This window comes from Mustela putorius, unplaced genomic scaffold, assembly GCF_011764305.1.
Source record: "Mustela putorius furo isolate JIRA1106 unplaced genomic scaffold, ASM1176430v1.1 tig00000224_pilon_pilon_pilon, whole genome shotgun sequence".
NCBI lineage: Eukaryota > Metazoa > Chordata > Mammalia > Carnivora > Mustelidae > Mustela > Mustela putorius.
Genome location: NW_025421321.1, coordinates 37075077 through 37100699, shown reverse-complemented (window position 1 = coordinate 37100699; position 25623 = coordinate 37075077). Strand labels below are relative to the sequence as shown.

General features: G+C 38.7%; 1 protein-coding gene across 1 annotated transcript in view; it reads right to left on the bottom strand.

Annotated features, from left to right (window-relative positions):
* ANTXR1 (ANTXR cell adhesion molecule 1) overlaps positions 1-25623 on the bottom strand; it is a gene marked incomplete at its 3' end in the record, with an annotated part of 84743 nt that overhangs the window by 36877 nt on the left and 22243 nt on the right. The window contains 2 exon segments of the mRNA XM_045077922.1: positions 17106-17177; positions 21843-21914. Coding sequence (XP_044933857.1) covers positions 17106-17177; positions 21843-21914 — 144 coding nt within the window.

The following is a 25623-nucleotide window of genomic DNA, read 5'->3' as shown; positions in this document are numbered from 1 at the left end:
TTATTCTGATGAAAAGTAAGTGATTTCTATTGTCGTTTCTCTGTTTGTAATATGGCTTTTCCCTTCTCTCTATGTTTTAAGACTATCTCTTTATTCTGGTTTTCAGAAATTCAACTACTTTGCACTTAGATGATGTTTTTCTTTGTATTCCTCCTGTTTGGAGTTCTTTGAGGGTTTTGGATCTGTCTGCAGAATGCCATGTTCAGTATTCCAATTATACATATACTAGACCATTTGCTATTATCCCACAAATCATAAGGGCTGATTTTGTTCCCTCCTCTGCCCCCTGGTCACTTTTCTGTCTCTGTCAGTTTGAACAATTTCTATTAACTTGTTTTTAAGTTCATCAATCCCTTTTCTATAGATACTGTATTTCAGTTCCATAGTTTTCACTTGGTTCTTTAGAGTTGTCTTTGTTGTTGTTCTTTCTGATATCCTATGTCTCCAATGTACTACCTTTTCCTATAAATTCTTTAACATATTTATAATTGTTGCTTTAAATCCCTGTCTGGTAATTCCAACCATCAAATGATGTGTGATTTGCTTCCATTACTGTGTTTTTTTCTTGATTATGGGTCACATTTTCCTGCTTTTTTCCCAAGCCTCATTTTCTTTTCATTTGTGTTTCAGACATTTCAGACATTGTTTAAAAAAAAAAAAAAAGGCAGCGGAAACTTGGGTACAATGTTGACTTATTTTGTTCATAAGCCTTTTATCTTTGGGAGCTGAGAGTGGGGTGGGGGCTGCTTACTTAGATTCCTCCTTGAGTTAGGTTGAGTTTGGGCTGGGTTACAGCTTTAATTAGACTCTGTTCCCTGTAATTAGCCTAATTCTCAGACTTCTGCCCTGCCCTGCCTTTGTGATCTTTTCGGTCTTTGAGTTGGGAGGGAAGTGGGAGCAGCTTCAGTCATTTTTGCTTGCCTTTGGATTCAACCCTGGTAGAACTCCAGAATCCAAGCCCCACAGTGATCCATATACAGGATTATGCAATTTTTCTTCACTTTTCAGCAACTGTTTCACTGATACTTTCCTGGGAAAAATGCAGAGGTGCAGGTGACGGGGAGAGTTGTCAGAAGACATTTCTTTTTCATGTAGGGCTCCTTCCAATAATCCATCCCTCTGGCACACTATTTACTGAGGTTCAGCTGACTTTTCCTAATCCCTGAATTGTCTCTCTCCAGGGTTACCCTACTTTTGCCCATACCTGGACCATATCCACCACCAAGTGTGGAAGTTTCTATAGACCTCTGCTCAGCTATAAAGGGCTTATTTCTCTCTAATTCAGTTTGCCAGTTCTTCCTGTGTGTCTGTTAACTCCATAGAAACATATGGATTTTATTTTGTTGGGACTTTTCTGCTTGACCATGGAAATGGAGGTTTTTCACATTCCTCTACATCCTAACCAGAAGCAGGATTACTATAAAACCTTTTTCTAAATATTTGTGACTACACATTTGTTTCAAGTCAGGAAGAAAAATACGAGAGGCTGAATACCAGCATATAATCTCTCATCTTAAAAAAACAAATCCTCTGTGACCCCACATCTCCTTCTAGTTATTCACCAATTTGTTTACATTTCTCTTCACAACACGACTTCTTGAAACAGTACTTGTATCCCGCTTCCCTGTCTTTCCATGAAGACTTTCTTCAAATGTAGAGTGATCTTTGGTTGTTCATAGTGAATGAGTGAGACAGAAAGACTTGTTTCAAGTTGTGCATGCATGGTGGGGCATGCCAACTGGTGGATGACCAGCTTTTGTCAACAGGCTTGTTTGTTGGGAACCGTTGAATATCAGTGTATGGACATTTCCGCCCTCGCCCACCCCGAAGTATTTATTTCACACAGAAAACAAATTTTCAAACTCTTTCCTTAAGTGTTAGTGTGGAATTGACAAGGAGGAAGGCTGGAAGCAGCCACATTTTTGATGCAGTTATCTCCATAATCTCCCACGCCTGGTGTGTGTGACTCTGAAACCATCTTCGTACTTCTCTGGTGGAACTGGAGGAGTAATTTTCAGATGTGGTGGGAGGCAGGTGGTTCTAAGGTCGAACAGTTCCTCAAATAAAGTCTTTTTAAAAGTTCAATTTAATATTTTGGTTTTATTTAAATTCAAGTTAGTTAACATATAGTGTATTATTAATTTCGGGGTAGAATTTAGTGATTCATCAGCTGTATATAACACCCAGTGCTTGTTACAGAAAGTGTCCTTCTTAATGCCCATCACCAATTACCCCATCCTCAGATAAACTTAACGATATTCTAGTTTTCCCCATTTAGCCCTTCCTTGTCTTCTGCAGTATCTGGCAGTGCTAGGTTTTGATCTTTCCAGGGTTTTGCTAGGCTACAGGCTTGTTTCCTCTCAGCATCTCCTTCTACAGGATTATATTTTACTTCTCTCCACACTGCTTACATCATTTGCCACTCTTCTCTCCTCTTTCCATCCTCACTCATATAGTGTTCTTATGGCTTAAATATTTCTTAGTTTCCTCAAAGATAGGCTTTGTGGTTTTGTTTCACATTCTCCTGGTTTGGGGGTACTTTTATGTGAAAGAAAGGGTAAAAAAATATCTTTACCTCTCATTTTAATATTGGAAGTCTTCACCTTCTAACCCATTCTGCTCTGACCTTTGTCTCCACGTCTTTGCTCCCCAACCATCTCCACATTGCCAACCCAATAGTCACCTCTCTGGCTTCATCTTACTCAAAACACTTAGCCTCATCCTCAAGTTAAAATGCTTTCTTTTCTTGATTTCCATTATGACATGCACTCTCCATCTCCCTCATTTGTCCTTTCTCATATTTCAGTGTGGCCTTTTCCTTCTCTTCTAGAAGTCTAAAGATTGGAGTGCCCTAGAATTCCCTCAGACCTCTCCCCCCACCCATTCCCATATTCTCAACACCCACACTGTTTTATAAGTCATTCTTCCCATGACATTTGATGCTAATGAAGGCAGAATGGCCTTCAGAAGAAGATGACTTGGATTAAATCTTAATTCTGCCACTTCCTAGGGATGCCAACTTTAGATTTCTCAAGTATAAAAATGAAGGTGTGCAACTAGAAGATCTACCAGCTCCCTTCCAGCTCAGAATGAGATATCTCACTTTATGGAGGGAGCTGAAACAGATCCTGGGCATCTGCTGGGAACTGGAAAGGTCACAACTGGTAGACAGGCGCAGTCCACAACGTGGCACAGGTCTAGTGCAGACCAGTCAATGAAGTTCACTAAGAGGAGCCCATCAGGGAATTTCCAAGGGTTGAAGCCTAAGCTGGCATACAGGATAGGAGTGATGGTTGAATCACAGGGCAACGTGATGAATTTGTCCAAACAAGCTGCTCTTTACACAACTCTGTTTTGGTTGGTTACTCACTCATGCAGTGGTTTTCACCAGGCAGTTTCCTATGGTACCACTTTGTTTTTGAAACAAATCTCTGTAAGACTTTCCCATCACTAACCCTTTTCCCCGGCTGAGCCATACTCTGCAGAAGATGGGAGTGGTGGAAAATGGGTTCTGTATTCGGGGTTTCCCAAATACATTGCTTTCCCCTATGAGAACCTTCCGTTCCGTGCTCCTCTTAGTTCAATTAGTCTTTCTGGGTACTTGTAGTATCTAAAATAGTCAGGCTGATGGACTTGAGCCCAGTTCCGCTGAACACAATGGATGTTTGTAGGGGCATAGGATAGAATGGTGCTCTGCCAAGTCCTGTGCAACAGAGACTGTGGAGCCCAGAATCACCTTCTTGGATGGGAGCCAAAAGCGGACAGCCCTAGGGGAGATGATAAGCAAGCATCTTCTTTTTGGTCAGACCACATTTCTTTAGTATGAGCTGGTGAAAAGTACAGTTTTCTTCAAAGATAAGACTTTCCTCTCACACTTTGATGCAATATTGGGCTGGTGATGGGAGAGTATACTATATATGTTCACACCAGATTATCCAACCCGCAAGTCATAGGTAGGCACAATCTATTTGAAAAAATGAGTCGAAGGATCATAGAAGGTGTTGCGAGTCAACGAGAACTCTTATAAAGCACTGAAAGCAATGAAAATTGCTTATAAAGCAATGAAAATTGGCACAGCCCCTTTGGAGAACAAGGAAATCATGTCTCTTGAAGTTATACATTCACACACCATAAGACCTAGCAATTAGATCCCTAGTTGTGTACCAGAAATTCTTGCTTTTGACCATCCCCCTTGCCGGAAGATGGGAATGTTGATTGCAACTTTGTTTATAACAGCAAAAAGTTAAAAAAAACTAACTGTCTGTGAATAAGACAACAGATAAGTACATGAGGGTACATTATTACAATATAATATGATGCAATGGAAAAGTATGAACCAAATACAGCTCTATGTATCTTTATAGAGAAAGTCTCAAAACCATGATGTTAAGTGTAAAAAGCATGTTCAAGAAAAATACACACAATATGACCATTTATTATAAAGCATAATCTGAAAAAATATAATAAATTGCTCTCAGGTATACAAAAATATCCAGTATCTGTTAAGAGGGAAACTCCTAAATTCAGGATGGTGATTATCTCTGGTGACGAAAAGGAAAGGGGGTGTGTACACGGAGGTGTCAATCCCTGTAACATTTTGTAACTGTAACAAGCTTGGTGGTGGATAATGAGGCCATTATCGTTTTGGGAGGGTATACTTTTGTTCCATTTGAAATACTTAATAATTTAAAAAAATGGTGGGGGGTGCATAGCAATAGGCTGAACCTACAGTTCACGAGGAGACCATCAGAACTGCTCAAGGGCAGCACTAAGTCTTGGACTTGACCCTAGAGGCCAAAGGGCAGTGATGGCACAGGCAGGCAGCATTGTAGAGATGCCTATGTTGACCAGTTGCGTTTTGTCATTGCAGGGCCACCCGAAACCAGATGGGTTTGGTCTTTTCTGCTTCAGGTCTGAACACCCCACCATTCTTTGGTTGCACTGACCACTTCTGTATTTGTCTTGTTGGCCTCGTCCCGACTAGAGTGCTTCTGCCTGCTGCTCTGTCAGTTTTTATTCTTTGTATGTGCTTGCCACATGTGGGATAGAGGCGAGGAAGGGAAATAGCATTTCCGGAGGATCGGTGTTGCGCCAGCACCTCTGCTGGGCACTTCCCTTACATTAATTTACAACAGGCTCTGAGCAACACCATACAGTGGGTGTCATTCTTTCCACTGCACATTTGAGAAAACAGATTCAGTGGAGTCCAGTAACAGACTGGAACCCAAAGTGACCCTGGTACAAAGTCTGTATCATCTCTACTACATCTGTGGTGTCCAGACTTGGTATAGGGCAATGTATTGTACACAGTGGCAGACCACACACACACATTTACATATATGTTATTTTTTTCAGAGCATATGTTGTACTCCATAATCTGAGGAAGAACTCAACAGGATTTTTATCTGAAATCAAACATGGTTATGTTATTAGATAGGACACGAATGCACATGCATTTTTAAGATGAAAGAATGTTGAAGAAATTTCTTGCTTTTGATGGTCAAGTCAAGCTACACCCAAGGATCCCAGGAGTATCCTTTTACTTCTTCTCCTAATGGGGTATCCCCAGAGGAAGAGTGTGAGAAGTACGCATTACTCTCACAAATCAGTCTGTTCCCAGAGGGGCAGAATTGCTTCAAGGTGGGTTCTTTTTACTGTCACTGAGACTCAGGATGAGGACCCCTTTGACAAACTTCCTCTGGAGACATTGCCTGTGTGCATCTGTCTGAAGAAGTCTCACTAGAACTGTTACCAGAGGGAAAAATAACCTTTCTCTGGCCTCATGCCAAAGCAGTATTTCCTACCTATATCCCCTCTATATAGGGATAGACCAGCCAAATGTTAAAACTTTGGAGAAGGCTGTGAGCCTTGGAGGACTGAAGACTCTCTGAATTGCTGAATTACTGCATGCCTGGCATTATTAATCTCTCCAACAGTTCTAAGAGGTAGGGACTATCATTCTATTCATTTTATAGATGAAAAGACAGGCATATAGAGGTAAGAAACATTCCCATGGATGCAGACCCCTGGATCTTCTCTCGGTCCATAAGACAAGAGAATAAATACACATGCTTCCCACTGTTTCTCTTAATTTTGCCATCGAATCTTTTGTACCTAAATAAAGAGTACCTAAAAATGGAACAAATCCAGGTTCTTTCAAGCACCAAGTATCTGAAGACTCGTTTTCTCTCTTGTTATTTTTAAATTTAGACAAGGTTTTTAGAACTATGTCTCTTGGTAATGACAGCCTGTAATCATTCTGCTCCAGGAATCAAGCGATGTGTTCAGAATATGTCATTTTCCCCCTGTGACACTAATGGCAAAACCACACTCTCAACCCAACCAAAGGATGACTGAGAGGGATGGAGAAGTGTGGTCTCTCGGTTTCCACTCAGCAGTCTGAGCCAAGCGTTCTTCATTTTCACTCCAACTCCTTAAGCAATAGGCAAGATACTTCACCTCTTAACCCCATCTGTGAAATGTTCTTTACCTCTTTGTGAAGCTGAAGTTCTAAAATGTCCTGAAGAGAAGTGTTTTCTGGAAGAAATCTAAGGGTTTGGGGTGGTGAATTGTGGATGCTAGGATTTAACTAATAACTGTACATGATTGTAGAATTGTAGGAAACCCTAGAGGATAATGATTAAAGTGTGGACACCGGGGCCATCATGCCTGGGTTCAAAACCAAAATTGCTACACTTTTACAGTAGAGTGGCCTTGTGCCTTCTTTGACTCAGTATCCCCATCTATATAATACATGTAATAAATGATTCTCATAACACTCTTACAAGGTAGGTATTATTAATTTTCAATTATAGTTGAGAAAAGCCTTCTAGGTTATTGGTACATTATAATCCATTAATAAAAGATTGTATATAGACACAAAAGTATGTGTACTTATGCATTTACACATATACACAGGGATTGCTTCCATTTTAGTATTCCCCAGATAAGAAACAAAAGATAGCAGCATGTATATCTTTGCAGTAAATAGGGTAGAGTATGGAATGTAGTAGAAAAAAAAAATCACTAGATTCAAAATTTTTAATTTTGCGAGTTAAAAAAAATCCTACACCACTGACAACTTGTATGAGCTTGGAGAAATAATTCAATTTCTCTGAGAAGAATTTTCCTTAGTAGTCAAATGAGGCCAGGGAGAGAGCTGGATAAGACACAATTTTTTGACTCAAGGTTGTTCTGTCATGCTTTGTTTTTTAATCTTGCAAGGTTTAGAAGGAAGGCAAGACTTCCAGGTGAAAACAGGGGTCTGGGTCCACATATTTTAACTTTCCCTTTTTTTCCTCCATCATGCTAGAGAAAAAGCTCAACTACTATAATAGGGGGAAATGTTTTCCCTGCTGGAAAATAGGTCAACTCTACCCATGCCAGATACTTGGGATAATTCCTATAAGAAGTGTAGCAGCTGAGAGCAGGCTGAGGGATGACCGAGCAGCCTGTAATTCCAGGACATGAGGAGAAAAGTCTGGGGTTGTTGCTGTTCATTTCTCAACACAGCAATCCAGCCCCTACACCTGACTATCTTCGCTTGGCTTCAGCTTCCTCCATCCCTTGGACAAATTACCAGGTCTCCACCCTTTCCAAGCAAAAATTATACATCTAAATTTTCCCACGGTCTTTAGCCTGGGATCTTCACATTTTCCATAAAGATTTTTCGTGATCCCTGACAGAACTCTCCCCAGATCCCAGGACTGAGAAACTTAGTTGTTCCTTTTTTGAGTTATTCTCTTAAGGAAAATCTCAGAAGTTGGGAAGAAGAGGACCAATTTGAGGAATCTGAGAAAATTTCCCCTTTGAAGCAAACTCTTATTAAAAAATGGGGAGCACATAAAGCAATTGCAATTCATATTCATGATGAAGATACTCCATCTCTGACACAATAGCAGGGTACCACACACATACACAAAAGGAAAAAATTCAGGATTAGAAAAATATTCATAGGGTTGAAAGTTATTTTCTGTCAGTTAAAAAATGCAGTGACCCAGAAAACAATAAATGAAAGATGAAAGAAATTTAAGAAGGCATACATAAATGAAAAGACAGTCTGTGTTCAGGGATCAGAAGACTTAAAATTGTTAAGATGACAATACCAACCAAAGTGATCTACAGATTCCATGCAATCCCTATCAAAGTCCCAATGGCCTTTCCCCCCACCCCCAGAAATAGAAAAACTTATCTTAACATTTATATGGAATCTCAGGGGGTTCCTAATATTCAAAACACATTCAAAAAAGGACTAAAGTTGGAAGATGCACATTTCCTGGCTTCAAAACTTATTACAAAGCTACACTAATCAAAACAGAGTGGTACTAGGATAAGGATAAAGGTGTAGATGACCCAGAAAGAAAACTTTGCATATGTAGTCAAGAATTTTCAAGAAGGGTGCTAACCATTTAAGGGGGATAAGACAATCTTTTCAACAGATGGGCTGGAAAAACTGGATATCCATTTGCAATAGAATGAAGGTGGACCTTAAAACCTTATAGAAAAATTAACTCCACGTGGATCAAGGACCTAAATGGAAGAGCTGAAACTAGAAAACTCTAAGAAAAATCATAGAGGAAAAGCTTCATGATGTTGGATTTGGCAATGATTTCTTGGGAGATGACACCAAAAGCATGGGCAACAAATAACAAAATAGATAAATTGGATCATCAAAATTAAAACTTCAATCAAAGGGCACTATTAACAGAAGGAAAAAGTAACCCACAGAATGGGAGAAAATATTTGCAAATCATATAGCTAATATGGGATTACTTCCAAGGATATATAAAGAACTCTTAGAAATTAACAACTACAATTAAAAAAAAAACTAATTTAAAAATGGGCAAAGGACTCGAATAGGTATTTCTCCAAAAAAGATACACAAATATGCCAATGAGCACATGAAAAGATGCTCAATATCACTAACCATTAGGGAATTACAAATCAAAACCACAATGAGATACCATTTCACAACGATTAGAATGACTGTTATTTAAAAAAAAAAAAAAAACCACAAAACCCCCCAGAAAATAGCAAGTGTCAGCAAGGATGTGGAGAAATTGGAATCCTTGTACATCACTGGCAGCAATGTAAAATGGTGCCGCTACTGTGGAAAACAGTATGGCATTTCCCCCAAAACTTAAACATAGAATTACCATATTATCGAGTAATTCCACTTCTAGGTATGAGCCCCAAAGAACTGAAAGCTGAGACTTCAACAGACATTTACATGCCAGTGTCCGTAGTAGCATTATTCACAACAGCCAAAAGATGGAAATAACCAAAAAGTCCATTGACAGATGAATGGATAAACAAATTGTGGTATATACATACAAGGGAATATTATTCTGCCTTAAGAAGGAATGAAATTCTGACATATGCTATATCACAGATGGACCTTGAAAACATGTAAAGTAAAATAAGCCAGATACAAAAGAACAAATATTATAAAATTCCACTTACATGAGGTACCTAGAAAAAACAAATCCATAAAGACCAAAAGTAGAATAGAGGTTACCAGGGGCTGGGAACAGTTTCAGTTTGGGAGATGAGGAATTTCTGGAAATTGCTAGTAGTGGGATTATTGCACAATGTGAAGTCACTGAATTGTATGCTTAAAAATGTTTAAAATGCTAAGTTTAATGGTATGTATATTTTATCACAGTAAAAAATTTCAATAGAAGCTGCAACTTTTAAGTTGAATACAAACAAAGTAATTAAAATTTGGTGAATTATAGGACAAGAGTGAAACATTCTCTAGGAACTCAAAGAAAAATGATAAAGATGAAAATAAGAATAAGGACTTATAATATAAAAAAGAGTTTGGAATAGATTTAAGAATCAAATGGACAGAAGAAAAGTAATAATAAAAGAAATTCTAGAAAAACACTTCTTAGACTGAAGATATTTGTTATGAGATGGAAAGGCTCAAATCACATACAAAGTATTACACAAAATCAATGAAGGAATCCACACCTAGATATATTCTCTTGACTTAATTTTTTAACCCCAAGGATAAGGAATTTTTTTTTTTTTTGCAAGTATCCAGAAGGAGAAAAAGAGGATACTCACAAAGGAGAAATGTACTAACTTGGCATTTTTCTGTATGCAATAGAGAGTAGAATATACACAAGGTAGCACTGTGTCATTTTCCAGTAAATTTAGGGGAAAAGGTAGTCAGGGTATAAGAATTTTGTATTCAATTAAAATATTTACCTGGAGGTGAATAATAACAATTCTCAAATTTAAGTTCAGCCTTACAAATTTTAATATTCACATACTTTTCAGGAAAATTTTACCTGAAAAAAGACTCAGCCAACTAAGGAATTAAAAAATTAATAAAATAAAAATTTCAAGTACTGGAAAAGAAATATATATGTGTATGTGTGTGTATTTATGAGACATAATGCAAATAATTCTTTAAAAATTCAGCAAGGAGAATAAATGATATTACTTAATTCTTGCCATTATAAAGACAAGCAAAATTCATTGGGAACTGTCACTAGAATACAAATGGAGTTATTCTTTTTCAAATTATACTTTTCAAATCACTGGTGAAAAATTAAAATATCAAAGAAGGTAAAAGACAAATGGGTGGACACAGAGCAGTAAATTATTTTTAGAAATTTAAGTTCATAATATTTTTTAGACAAAGAATATAAAAGTATAAAAGGTAACAGAAAGGTTATTTTATGTTAATTAGAAATATAGTCCATAGGGGCGCCTGGGTGGCTCAGTAGGTTAAGCCTCTGCCTTCAGCCCAGGTCATGGTCCCAGGGTCCTGGGATCGAGCCCCGCATTGGGCTCTCTGCTCATCAGGGAGCCTGCTTCCCCCTCTCTCTGCCTGCTTCTCTGCCTACTTGTGATCTCTGTTTGTCAGATAAATAAATAAAATCTTAAAAAAAAAAAGAAATATAGTCTTTTGAGAAATATAGTCTTTTGAGAAAAAGAAATAGTCTTTTGAGAAATATAGTCTTTATAATTTATGCCATATAGTTTAGTTCACATGGATTTTCATTATACCATAATGAAAATCCATGTGAACTAAACTATATGGCATAAATTATAAAGCAGTGTGTTGGAGATTCTCAAAAACCAGTTATGGTAGAGAGTTTAGAAAATACCTCACTGTCTTCACAGATCAAGTAAACAAAAATTTTGATAAATTTAATATAAATTTATAATATAATATAAATATTTGATAAATTTAATCAATATATTTCTTTGTTTTAAATTTACTTGACAGACAGAGATCACAAGTAGGCAGAGAGGCAGGCAGAGAGAGAAGAGGGGAACCGGCTCTCTGCTAAGCAGAGATTTGGGGCTCGATCCCAAAACCCTGGGATCATGATCTGAACCAAAAGCAGAGGCTTTAACCCACTGAGCCACCCAGGAGCCCCCAATATATTTCTTATATAAAATGTTATACTCATTAAAGTATACATATTGTCTAACACCCATGGATGATAAATAAAATTTAATTACATGGTAGTCCACCAACAAAAATTAATAAATTTTAAGGTTTTTGGAGAGAAATCAAGGGACAGAGCAGGAATGGAGACAGAGGGGCAGAAAGAGAGGGAGAAGTAGACTCCCTGCTGAGCAGGGAGCCTGATGTGGGGCTCCATCCCAGGACCCTGGGATCATGACCTGAGCAGAAGGCAGATGCTTAACTGACTGAGCCACTCAGGTGTCTCCCAAATTGATAAATTTTAAAGAAGTAGAAATTATATAAACCAATAATTTAGAAAATACACAGGAAAAAACTTCATTCACGATGAAAAGAAAACTTAAAAATGCCCAGGAAAAAATTAATACGCACTGTATGAGACTGGTTTGAAGAAAACAACAAAACCTTATGTCTCTTACAACCTTAAGAGATGTAAGTGAAGGGATATACCCTCAGATAAGAAAATACATACAATAAAACTATAATGCCATTTTGCTAATGTGATTCTGCACTTTCTATACATTTTTGTGAAAAATCGTAAGAATATTGTGGTACATTAAATAAATGATTTAAAATGAGTATGGTAGGAAAAAAAAAAAAAAGGAACCTACAAAAGACCAGGGTGATTTTCACTCAAGATCAGAAGTGAAGAAGGTCTGGACTTCCAGATGTTAAAACCAATAGAAAGTGTGGCCCTAGCTAGGGACAGACAGAAATGCAATGTATCAAAATAGAAAACACAGCAATAGATCCAAGTCTATGAAAGAGTCTAATTTTCAAATTGGTAGTAAATGAATATTCAGCAAATGATGGAAAAACTGGCTAAGGACTTGGAAGAAAAGGATGGATGTTGGCTTTATACCTTACATCAGACTAATTTCTAGAAGTAACAATCTACATGTAAAAAAAGTATAAATATATTGTAAATAAAGGTAGTCATAAAAGGATAAGAGCAGTCCAATCATAATAATGAATACTGACGCTGAATTTCTGAATAAAATTCAGAAAAGAGTTCAACTCTATATTAAAATAATAATATATAACAAACAAGTATAACCAGAAATGCAAGAATGACCCAATATTAAAAACTTCTTAATGCATTTCACTGTGTTAGTAGGTCAATATCATCTTACTAGATGCCAAAAATGCATTTGGTTACATTGAATATCTATTCCTGATTTCTTTTAGAGGAAGAGTTGGACATCCTTGAGATGATCTCATTTCTAAATGATGAAACATCTGAAATATTTAAAGTAAGATCGGGAAAAAGACTATCCAGGGAGTACTCAGGGGATCATATGCAGTAGTTAACACTAACATAATGTATCCTGATAGTACTTAAATTAACATTAGATTCTTTACTATACTCATGAAGAAACCTGAAAAATGTTATTATAATTTGTTGACTGTTTTGTAAACCAATGAAGCTAAGATATCTTGGAAGAGAAACATGATATAATGCAAAACACATGAATTGGACCTAACCCAGAAACAAGAGTTAGGATACTAATTCTCCCGTTTTTGTTACTTGACCATTCCAAGTTCTCTGAACTCAGATTTTCAGTATCCCTTATCTATAAAATGGAAGTAATAGCAGGCAAGATGGAGTAAACTTGCTACTGGCTATCTCTCCTGGTGATTATTAGAGAAACTCTAGACAAAATTAAAAAAAAACAACACATAAGGACTCTGAAAAGTAAATAAAGCAGATGAGCTGGGCAGGGTAGTTAAAACCTGAGAAGTAACACAGACAAGCATGGATTCCACACATCCCACCTCTTTTCTTTCAGGGCTTTAACCTAAGGGTGAGACTCAGTCACATGGTAGTGGCCTGGGAGCTCCCCATATCTCAGGCCCCTGGGAAAGGGAGCCCTTGGGGTTCAAAGACTGTGGAGAGAACCCTCACTTTCATTTCTCTTTGATTACTCCTGCCTTTGCCCCATGGGTGACCTCAGTAGCCAAACTCCCAAGAGAAACACCATTTTTCTTGCTAGTGGACTTGTAAAGGGTCGCCTCAGTGGGAAACATAGTGTGTAGGGAATCCTGCAGGAGAGAGGACTGGAGAAGGGGGTTCCAGTAATTCTGTGAAGCTGTGTAAGTCCTGGTCTCATCTCCAAGCTACATATGTATAGGACAGACTCAAAGCAGCTTAGCAAACCCTTTGAAAACTGAACTGAAATAAAAACCACCACCCATGGAAGAGATAGAACTTGTGGTCTAAACCCAGTTCAAGCAGAGAAGAAAGATTAATAATATTCTACAGAGGATTTGGAGATGACTCAAATGTATGAACAACCTACTATTAAAAATTTCTAGGATATATTTTAAAATTACTCGACATACAAACACCTAGAAATGTAACCAAGAAGGTAATTAAGATGCCAATCCCAAGCTTATGGAATTGTTAGGCAAAGAATGTAAAGCATATCAATATGCTTTATGTATTTATTTTGTAGTATTTTTATAATACATTTCTACTAGTATTAGCTATTATATTTTAGATCCTCTACTATAATTATATTATATTATATATAGTTAATCCATATTATATTATATATAGTTAATCCATTTCTTTCATATGTAATCCCATTATATATTTAATTATATTACATAAAATACATTTAATTATATGTTATCAAATACTATATATTTACATGTATTTAAATCTTTATATATTTATCTTATAACTATGCTCCATGAGATAAAGGCAAATAGATAAATGGAAATAAATAAATCCTTGAAATAAATGGAAAGATAGAGGACCTCAGGAGGGGAACAAGAAATTTAAAAAGAACAAAATGGATATTTTAGGACTGTAAATCAAAGTACCGTCAATAAAAAATTCAATGGATGAGCTCAATGGCAGGATGGGGATGGCAGAAGCAGGAGGCAGTGAACATGAAGATAGATCAATAGAAATCATCTCATTTGAGAAACAGAAAGAGGAAAGATTGGAAAAGAATTGTGCCTCAGGCACATGCAGAATCGTACCAAAAGGTCTAAATCTGTGTCATTAGGATCCCAGAAAGAGACGAGAAAATGACTAGTACAGAAAAAATAGTTTAGAAATATGGCTGCAAATTCTTCAAATTTGGTGAAAGACAAATTTGTAGATTCAAGAAGCTCAACAAAGCCAAACAGGATAAACCCCAATAAAACTATGCTTAGATGGATCCTAGCCAACCTCCTGAGAGCTAAAGATAAAGAAAAAAATCTTGAAAGCAGTTAGTGAAAAATGGCATATTCTATATAAAACAATGCGACCCCGTTGGAAATTGAAGTTATAATGGTTATATGGGGATATGTGAGAAACGATAGGTAAGGTGCTTAGCAGATAAAACACAAATGGTAGGTATTATTACTCTGGTTGTAATTCCTTTACTACAGCGCAACATACTCAATTTATTTTCTGTTCTATTTTTTCAAGCTTCCCGTGGTTTTCTTTGTGTGGATTTGAAACCAAGGATTGGAGGCAAATATTCCTTTGATGGTATTCCTTTTGGTTTACCCACAATCTTTTGCTCTTGTTGAAACGAGAGCATCTTGTGAATTCACGTCCTGTTTTTCAACATGTTTTTTAAACTTATGTGGTGCCCTCACTAACTACATCTGTGCAATAATGTATCTTTTACTCTTTTACAGGGGAATTGTTAAGTCCAATTGAGATATAGGGAAAAACATAAAAATTCCTGTGACCAACTGAAACACTGGAAGTCACATTTTTCAGAGAAAGTAACATCTTGGAAGTTCTGAAAGCCTTATTCTTCTATCCAATCTAATGAGCAAGTATTTCAAAGAGGGAAGCCTCGTCCACATTTCTCCCTTGCCTAGTAAGGTTGGGGATGTGTCAGTAAACCATGCACGCTTTGCCAGCTGACCCAGAGGTTAGGCCAAGCCGTCCCCACGTGAAACCCACTCAAGCTTTAAGCAAGGCATTTTTGGCTATTTGATGCATAGTTAGCCCTTAAATATCCAATGCAGCTTCCAGCAAAGTGGAGATTCCAGCCTCTGTCTCCTTGGTCCAAGAAACTAAGAGCAGTGAAGTTAGGGCATACAACAGTAGATTCAAAGTCAGATTCAGATGACTGACTTGAACTAGCATAACCGAAATGAGTCTGAGAAGCCTAGGCATTTTTAACAGTGTTTATAAATGTGTGACCCCTCTGTCCTCCGTACTTCCTAGAGGCTGTGAGCCGCAGCACACAAAATACCCACAAGGGATGGAGATCTAGGTCTCCCGGCCAAACTCGAGCATGCAGCGAGTGGAGCCAGCAAGCGGCTGCACCGGGCAGCCTCGGTTGTAGAAGGATGTGAAGAACAGGGGAGAGGGTTTTCTCGGAACAAAAGGCATCCCTGGATAATAGATGTCATCATGTAAAGCCAGAGAAAGGAGTCTTCCATACAGCCCTAAGCTAGAGATACTTCGTTAGAGCTTCTTAAAATCCTTGGCCAATATTGAAGGAAAGTCTCACAGCGTTCCCAGGCTTAGGGTTGTCTGTGTAACAGAAGCCAGCAAGGTACAGTGGAAAAATGTGAAGCCTGCGTCTCGTGTAGGTTCTGCTTGGTATCTTTAGGAGCATGATATGGCCTCAGTTTCTCCTTCTGTTAATAGGAAATGAGAAACCCCTGTTTCTAGGATGTGGTTTCTGTATCGCAAATGGCATGCATGAATAAAAGATATCGCTAAAGGAGAAACAGGACTTGGAAACTTCTATATGGTACAGAGTATTCTTTTTTGGTACTCATGGGAAACAAAGACATGGAGAAGAATGGGGATCAGCTCAGATTTGTTGGGTTGGTGCAAAATCCCGAAAACCTTACTCCATCTTGTTAGTCCTCTTCTGCTCTCAGAAGAGGAATGTTCTAGAATCAAGTCTCCCTGTACTTGTCCCTCCTCCTTTCCTCCCTCCCTCCTTTTCCATAGGTAGGTCTACCAACAGTCCCACATGTGTCCCCTCCCCCGTGGTGATCCTCTCATGTCACCACAGCACTTTGTAAAAAGTGGACAAATTGTCCTTAACTCAGGAAAAATGTTACCTCCACTTCTAATACACCATCCTAACTATGAACAAATGGCATATCTCTATTTTTGCTAGCTTTCATGGGTAAGTGGTAAAATCCAAAATAATATTTTTGTTAAGCTAGGTCTAAGTAATCCTTTTATGTCAACAACACTTTTCCACACCTGATTCAAATTTCCTTTTATTCTGTGGCACCATACAACCTGTTTCTATTCCTGCCTTAGTAATTCTATATGATAATATTTCAACTTCTTTCTTTTCTCACACTATGCTTATTATATCTCTGAAACCTTAATCCACAGAATAAATCTAATTTAAATAAAAGGAAATAGAATCCCCCAAGAATTTGGTTTGCTCCCATTTTGCTCCAAGTTAGCAGACCAAGTTGCCAATTGAATATAAGTTTTACTTTAATGTGAGTTAGTCTTTTATAGAATTTCACCAACATCAGGGAATTCCATCAGTCAATCACAGAGTAAACTAGCAGATGGGTCAACGTGCAAAGTTCAAGGCTTAAGTGAAAAGAGAGAACTATAAGATTAAAATGACTGACAGGGCAGGCACTGGGGCACAAATATGTGAACTACTCAAGAAAAGGTGGGCTTTTTAATGACAGGGAAGGTGAGTGTCCTTACCTGTCTTCTGTTAGCTTCATTAGGGTCGTACCTCGAGTAGAGAAGACAATAAAGGACATTCTGAGCTGTGGGCTGGAAAGGAAAAGAAATTCCATTAAAGCAAATAGAAAGACTGTGGAACGCCATCTCCTTCCGGTCACCCTCCCTGTTCTTCCTTTTGTATCATGGCTACCAGAGCCGAGGCCCTTCAAGCCAAAGAGGGCCTCCGCAGCTCATGTTGCCTGTCTGTAGCCAGCAGCAGACTTAGAGCTGTGGACCAAAAGGAAGACTTGGGTTGTCATCCTGGAGGCTGCCTCTGATTTGACCCCGCTGCTCGGTGAGGGCGTGTTATGAGTACAAAAGCTAAAATTCATCCCTGCCCTGTGCTCTATCTGAAAAGGTGTGTCCCGGAAGAGGACGGGTCTGCGTGGTGTTTATAGAAGGGGGACTCCAATAGATAAAATTCGATAGCGTCCCCACGGCAGCCGGGTGGACCCTCTAGCACGGAGAGTGGCTGAGCTTGCTTTAGCTGGATGCCATCTGCCATTAAGATCCTACTATGAACTCCCTTTGCTCAGAAGGAAGGGTCACCATAACTTTTAATTTCACTTTTAGCTTCCCAAGGAGGTTATCCTATAAGGACAGAATGTGCTGATGGGCTACAAGAATGTATACTCTGCTTGGTAGTTACACTTCTCAATATTCGTGAACACAGCTGCATGGTTTGTAGATGGTGGTATCCATGGAAAATCCATACTCTGGGAGACAGAACTACTCTCAGCTGAGGACCAAACATGTTCTCTGTCTTAAAGATGGACCGGCAGATGTAATAAAAGCAAAAGAAAAAATTAAAAAAAAAAAAGAAGAGAAAAGATGGACTCTCAGGGTGTGGTGGATACACCAGTAGACTGTTGTCCTTTTGGGGCTCTCTTTGGGTGACCATCTGCTTCCTCTGTCTCAGCATAAACCTGTTCCTTCACAATGCAGTACTCTCCCCTCCCTGATCTGGCCCCCATATCTTAAAATTTCTCTTCCTCCAATGTTTCTTAACCACCTCTTTTCCACTTCTTAGCTTAGGACCTTGTCTTCCACTATCTGACCAGTGCAGTTGTTTCCTAGCTGGTGACCTTGTTGGGCATCATCCTCTGTTCCAGTTCATTCTTCACACTGCTTCCAGAACTATTTTTCTAAAATATAAATTAGACTTGTCACCCATCTGCTATAAAAATCTCCAGTGGTTCCTGCTGCCTCCAGGATGAAGTCTACATTCATTACCATATGTCTGACGCATCTTTGGAAATGCTTACCGTGGTGTTTAACACTTGGTAGGAGCCCAAGCAGTACATGGCAAATTGAACGTTGGTATCTTGAAACGGACCTGGGCTCTCTATCCATGACACCATTCTGTCTGTTACCACCTCACTGCTGCTAATCAGCAAAACACCCTGTCCTAAGTGATAATAATGACCATCAAAATTATAATAATAATATAATAATGGTCAGCCTTATCAAGTGCTTACTATGTGCCAGGCACTATTGTAAGTGATTTGCATGTATTTTCTCATTAAACCTGTAACAACTTTATGAGATCGGTACTATTATTATTCCTACTCCCACGAAAGGAAATGAGACCCTGAAGGATAAAGTAATTTCCCCAAGGTCACAGACTTGGAGAGTAGTAGATCTGGGGGCTTAAAACCAAGCTTCTGGTTCTGGAATTTGGGCTCTTAAGCACCATATATTATCCTGCTTCTTTTGCATAGAGTTCAGCTCTGGAAAAAATGAATTCAAAATGTGGGAAATGTTGGGTTCCAAGAAGCAATTGGTATATTTTGTATATGAGTCTTGACAAAAGACCTAATTTGGGAGTTTCAAACATACCAATGTGAGTGGGGTTGTTCCAAGACAGAGTCAGCAGTGAGAAGGGAAGTAAGCCACAGCTAGAACCAACACCAACATTTAAAGACCCAACTCTGGTCAGTGGGATGAAAGGAGAAACCAGAAACCAGTGAAGAAGAGAATTTCAAGGAAAGAAAACTCTCAATCAAGTGAAGTTTCTGTATCCAGCAGAATAAGCACTGCCAGACATTCATTGTCTTTGTCCTCATGGGGCATCACTTAGGGACTTTGGGGAGAGCCAGCAGGTGGGGGGTGGGATGGAAGCCAGATGGTAGTGGGTCAAGGAAGGAATGATAAAAGTGCAGATATGGAGACTCTGAGTCTTTAAAGACATTGGAGTGAGAGACCAGTAAGAGAAACATATCTATAGTATCTATAGAGGGACATAATCAAGAGATTCATTATTTTCTGTTTTGGGGTTTTTTTTTTTTTTTTTTTCAGATACAGGGCAGGAGAGATTTGTTTATGTCCATTGATGTGGAAAATGGAACCAGGGAAAAGGTGGAGAAAGATACAAGAGGGAAACAAAGACCTGGAGGAGATTAGAGACAATGGCATAAAATGGACTAAAATGGAGGGGTCACCTTCAAAGGGGGATATTTGAGTCTCAGAGACAATGGGAAGAACAAGTATCTTTTAATAGGGCTAGAACTTGAGGCATCACTTTTCTGCTATTCCCAAGGTTCCTGGTGAAATGGGAGGTGAAGTGCTTTGCTGAAAGTGGTGGGTGAGAGGTGTTGGGGTTCTGAGGGAAGTCATGAACAGTCAGCATCATTATTAGGAAAATGGGAGGGGTCAGAATAAAGATTAATAAAATAACTTAAAATTTCCAGGATCTCACTTAAATTGGAAATGGTAGTATTTGTACTGGCATCAGCCACTGTTATTAAAGAAATATCCACCCTGCACTATCAGCTGCCAAGACTATTTGACTATTTATTAAAATGAATAAATAAAAATCATTCATTCCTTTCCAAAATCTGTCCATTTATTAAAAACTATTGAGTGAGCATGCACTGTGTCAGGTGTTACTGCAGGTACTTGGGCTGTAGCTGTCAAAATACAATTTGCATGACCATGATGTCTTGGTGACACACTTTGAGGGTGTCCATAGCTAAAAAGGGCCATGGGAGACAACCAGAGGAAAGTGTCTTGTGGTCTGCATTAAGCCATGTCAACTTCTCTAGTCCTCAGTTTCCTTGTCAAAATAAAAGGATTGGGTTAAGTGCCCCCAACCCCTACTTCTCAGTGTCTTCACTACTCGGATAGTGAGGCATTGGAATTGCTGAGCGAACAGGGAAAGAGAAGTGCTGAGTGGCCACCCTAAGCCAGGTGCTGGGCTAGTTGGTTTGCACATGTTTTGTTTTCTAATTTTCACATGCAAACCAGGGTTCAACCAAGGTAAGTCAATTGCTATGGTTGCGCAATGGAGCTTGGATTCAAATCCACATCTGCCTAACTTCAAAGCCTTTTCCAGTAGAGTCCTCAGAGAGAACAGAAGACCAGAAAAGCAAATAGAGACACAGCAGATACTGTCAAGTGTCTAGAGGCAGATTTGTTTTATAGCACTCCAAAGGATAAAATGGATATAACGGATGTGAGTATAGGGAAGGACATATTGGCTCAATGACAAAGAGACTTTTCTGAAAACTGGAACTGTCCAGCTATTGGACTGGTTGCCTCCAAAGACAGCAGTTTCTCACCAGAGCTATTTAAGTTGAGGGTAGCGAATACCTCTTAGAATAGCTTGGGCAGTTGTTGCTTTTAATTCTAAGCTTCTACTTTTCTCTCAAATATTTTGCTTTTAATACCCCCCCCCACAATGTATTTGCTTCTTACCTCCCCTTTCCCCTTTCTCCTGTCAGCATCTGCTTTTCTCATTCATCTGGGTTTAAATGCTTCCTGCTTGCAGCCTCCAATTTTTGGCATTATAGACAGGACACCTTCTAACCCTTTCCCTCCAGTCAGGCAAGCAGGAAAGAGAGCAGTAACTGAATTTGGAGGGAATGCATTTGTCTTTACCTTAGTCTCAGGGAACAACTTATCTTCTGAGATAAAGAATGTTATTCAAAGAAGTTTATCATTACTCATATGGGCTGGCAGACTCTACAGGACAGGAGTGGCCTTAGAATTTGCAATGATCAGAAAAATTTTACCAAAGACCTTGACAACTGGCTTCAAGCACATTCGTGAAAGCTATCACAGTTGTGTCATCCCTTAGAAGCTGTACTCAGGGAGGATGAAATGACTTTCTTTCCTTTATTAGTGGGTGTCTATACCTACTGGAAGTAGGACCTCCAAGGCTCTGCACATTTATAGTGATGATGTTCAAAACTTTATTGTCCTCCCTTGGAAAGTGGTGTAAAGAATGCTCAGAGAATTCTATCTGATAAGACACCTAGCTCGGCTGATCAACATGGTGGTTTGCTCAGGACTGAGGAGAGCTCTCAGAATGTGAGATTTTTCAGTGCTGTAGCCAGGAATTTTCTGGGCAGATTGGGATGAATTGGTTACCTTATACTCTATGCTGTTTATATCTGAGTCCAACTAAAATAAGCCAACTGCCTCAGACTTGTCCACTGTGAAAGAAATGTTAATGATCCTTCTAGAAGAATATGTAATCCAATAAGAGAGACAGAGGTAAAATTTTGGTCTTATAACCAAATAAGGGTCCTCCTGAAAACACAGAACCAAAAGTTATTCCAACATGTAGCAAAGAGGAAAACAAAGTAAGGTCTCTGGTCCAAGATCTGAGAGTCTACCTTTGTCAAAAAGCATGCCCAAAGTAGCTAGAAATTAGTAGAATAGCAAACATAGGCTAGTTTTACTCACAGCAGTGCACTATACATTCTTTCTCACCTGATGAATTTATGAGCCAACTGTTCCACAAAGTAATAGATTTCATTCCAGTGGTGCAGCACACTTCCTGATCTAGGAAAACAAAAGTAAATGTTACTTAATCAGGTATTCACTTTTCTTTACCTTGCCTCATTTCTCTTCATGTTCTATTATTTCACATTCAACCTACCCATTAACTGGGCTCATTATCAGAAACTTCTGTAACTTTGGAAATTATTTGAAAAAGTGTTCAGACTAATTTTTGTTAAAGAACTTCCCTTCACTCCACCTTCTACTCCTTCCACCCCTATTCCACACACTAATGCATGTGTGCGTGCGCACACACACACGCGCGCGCACGTGCACACACACACACACATATCCCTGGACCCAGATTCACAGGTCAGTTTCAAATCTTTAAAAAAAACACTATGCTTGTGCTATTTAAATTATTCACTGATTGAGGAAAGAAAAACGATTCTAATTTATTTAAATGAAATTAGTGTAAACTAGGTGCTTGAGCACACAAAGATCAACAAATCCCCCTCCTCAAAAAGAGTAAAACTTCATACATAAATATAGATGCAAAATGAGTCCACTAAATAAAATAGCAAAATAAATCCAGCAGGAATCTAAAAGAATAATAATTAATTAATAGGTGGAGTTCATTTCAGGAATGTATTGTAATAGTTCACCATTTAAGAAAATCGAATGTAGCTAGTCTTACTAATACATTAAAAAAGAAAAACTGTATGATTATATTAAAAAGGAATCTTCTCCCTAAAAAAGAGGGAAACTTTGTCTAGGACATATGGAATTACAGAATTTTAGATTTGGAAGGGGGTTTCCTTATTTCCCCAAATTGACTTCCATTTTACTGATACCATTTCCTACTGTTTCAGTTCAGCTTCTAAATATTTCTGATAGTGCTTCTACTCAAGCTGTTGCAGTGACTTCATGGTAGGTTTTTCTATTCTAACCCATTTTTCTGTGTAGCTGTGATGCCTCTTTCCTTTTTACTTTGAGGGTCTGTGTCAGGTGAACTCTGCATTTCCGCCTGTCATTCTAATTGTTGTTGAGGTTAGAAGTTTGCTCCTTCTACTCTGACATTTTATACAGTTTCCACTGGTATCAGTTATTTTTATTTTTTATGCACTCATTTACCTTAATTTTAACTTCTAAGGAGTTGTTTGTTGCTTTTTTTCTGTTTCAGATTGTTTATAGATATTTAAGATGAATCTGTGCAATAGATTTTGTGCCTTCTTTTCCATGTACAATATCCCAAGAATTCTCATTCTGATTAAGTGTATTTCATCTCTATAAGGAGAATTCATTCCTCTCTGCCCCACACCCAGAAATGAGGTCTGCCTGACCTGAACAAAAGTGACACAGTAAGTTACAATCATACAGTGAAAACTCTGTATCATAAGGCTATCTCACTTTCCCCAACTTAATCTATAACTTCAACTCTAGGAAAAAAATCTGAAAGGATGTTTTGTAAAACTCAAAAGCTGACTTTAAAAATGAAATGAAGATTAAAGGTCTCAAAGTAATCAAGGCAATCATGAAAAAGAATAACAAAGCTGGAAAACTTGCCTTATCAGATATAATGACTCCATATGCATGATACATAATAAAAATGAGGTAGAATAGAGAACCCAAACCTCAATCTAGATAGGGTCTTGCTAGTCAATGAAAAAAGTGATTCAAACTGAGGAGACAGAACTAACTCTTTAATAAATGATGCTCTGACAATAGATTTCTAGTTGGAAAAAGCCAATTAGATCACTAACTCATACCAAATGTAAACTAGATGTCTTAAAACCTAATGCGAAAGACAAAACTTTGAATCTGTTGGGCAAATTATGTCCTCAGGTTAGTGAAGGTTTTTTTTAGCTGGGTACAGAAAGTAGGAGTTGTTTTTTATGAAAAGGATAATTTTGACTGCCTGAAGCATCTACAATTCTGAATGACAAAAAGATGCCATGAACAGGTTCAAAGACAAGAAAGAGTGAATGAAGATGTCTGCAACAAATAAAAAAGGCAAAAAATTTGTGTCCAGGATATGTAAATAATTGGTACAAGTAAATATTAAAAAGGCAAACAATAGAAAAATAGACCAAGGATCAGAACAGGTAATCCCCTTAAGGACAGTAAATCAGCATTTGAAAAACACTGAACTATTCTAGTAAATGCAGAAATACATATTTAAATGATTGGAGAAGAACAAGCAATTTCCTGTGGCAGCAGCATATAGCTCTGCAGAGTAGGGGGTGAGGAAAGTAGGGGGTGAGGAGACTGGGTAGATAGGGAAAGGAATCCAGGGGTTCAGGTAAGGAGGGGGACAGAGACCCCCTCCTCTTAAAAAATAAACCTTTTCCAATAGAACTTTTCCATTGGCCTCAGCCTTTATACATATTCCAGCCACTTGGGATACTCTGTGTCTACACTGGCAAACTCCTACTCATTCTTCAAGACTCAATGTAGTTCTCTGCATTGACCAACATAGATGGGGCTCATTGTCCCTGTCCCACACTCTCAGGGCACTGTGTACATCTCTCAGTCATTATCCTCAGATGCTGGGTGGCAATCACCTCTTCTTCATGTTCCCCCCATGAGGGATTTAAGAATATTTGCCTCTCCAGCACCAACCAGTTTGTTCAATGGAGGAAAGAAGACATGGAAAGAAGCCTCTATTGCTCAAGGAAGCCTCTTGATCTTTTGCCAGCTGGACACCAGCTCTTCCGCCCTCGTTTGGATAAACATTCTGGGTTTGGTACTCAGACAGCTCCAGCCAATTCCTATGACCCTACATGAACCTGAGGAGCCTTCCCAGATGGGTCAATGACTCTGCAGCCCAGCTCCTTGGTAAATGGGACTACCAAATCATCAACAATAAAACCTAATGGCAGCTGGGAGTGTCCCAAGAGCTCACCAGAACTGAATATTACTAGTCCTGGGCTTTTAACCTTTGGAAATCCTCTTTCTTTAGAATCCCAGCCATCCTTCTGGACAGGATCCAGTTGTATACTTCAAATTCCAAAGACTAGTCCTGCCTGTTTTCCTCCAGCCATGGGGTAGATGGTCTGGCCCTAGGGACTCTGGTGCAGGTCCAATGCTATGTAAGTGCCTCAGAAAAGGCACCACATGATTGATGAGCTGTAGTCCAATCTAGAATTCTGCAACTCCTATCTGCTGGAATCAGGAGCTTTCCTTGAGTGCTGGTCATCTGCTCCCTCTTCTGAAATTCAATGTTGTGTTTTGGTCCACATGACCATGTGTCTCTTAGCCATTTGTATGTTTTCTTTGGAGAAGTGTCTGTTCATGTCTTCTGCCCACTTTTTGATGTGATTATCTGTTTTGTGTGTGTTGAGTTTGAGGAGTTCTTTGTAGATCTCGGATATCAGCCCTTTGTCTGTAGTGTCATTTGCGAATACTTTCTCCTATTCTGTGGGTTGCCTCGTTGTTTTGTTGACTGTTTCCTTTGCTGTGCAGAAGCTTTTGATCTTGATGAAGTCCTGAAAGTTCATTTTTGCTCTTGTTTCCTTTGCCTTTGGAGACATATCTTGAAAGAAGTTGCTCTTCCAATGCCGAAGAGGTTATTGACTATGTTCTCCTCTAGGATTTTGATAGATTTCTGCTTCACGTTGAGGTCTTTTATCCATTTCGAGTTTATCTTTGTGTATGGTGTAAGAGAATGGTTGAGTTATATTCTTCTACACATAGCTGTGACTAGCACAAGTACTATTTGAGGGGTAATGTGAGATGCTTAATGATTGGAGAGGCATCCCCACATCTCCTT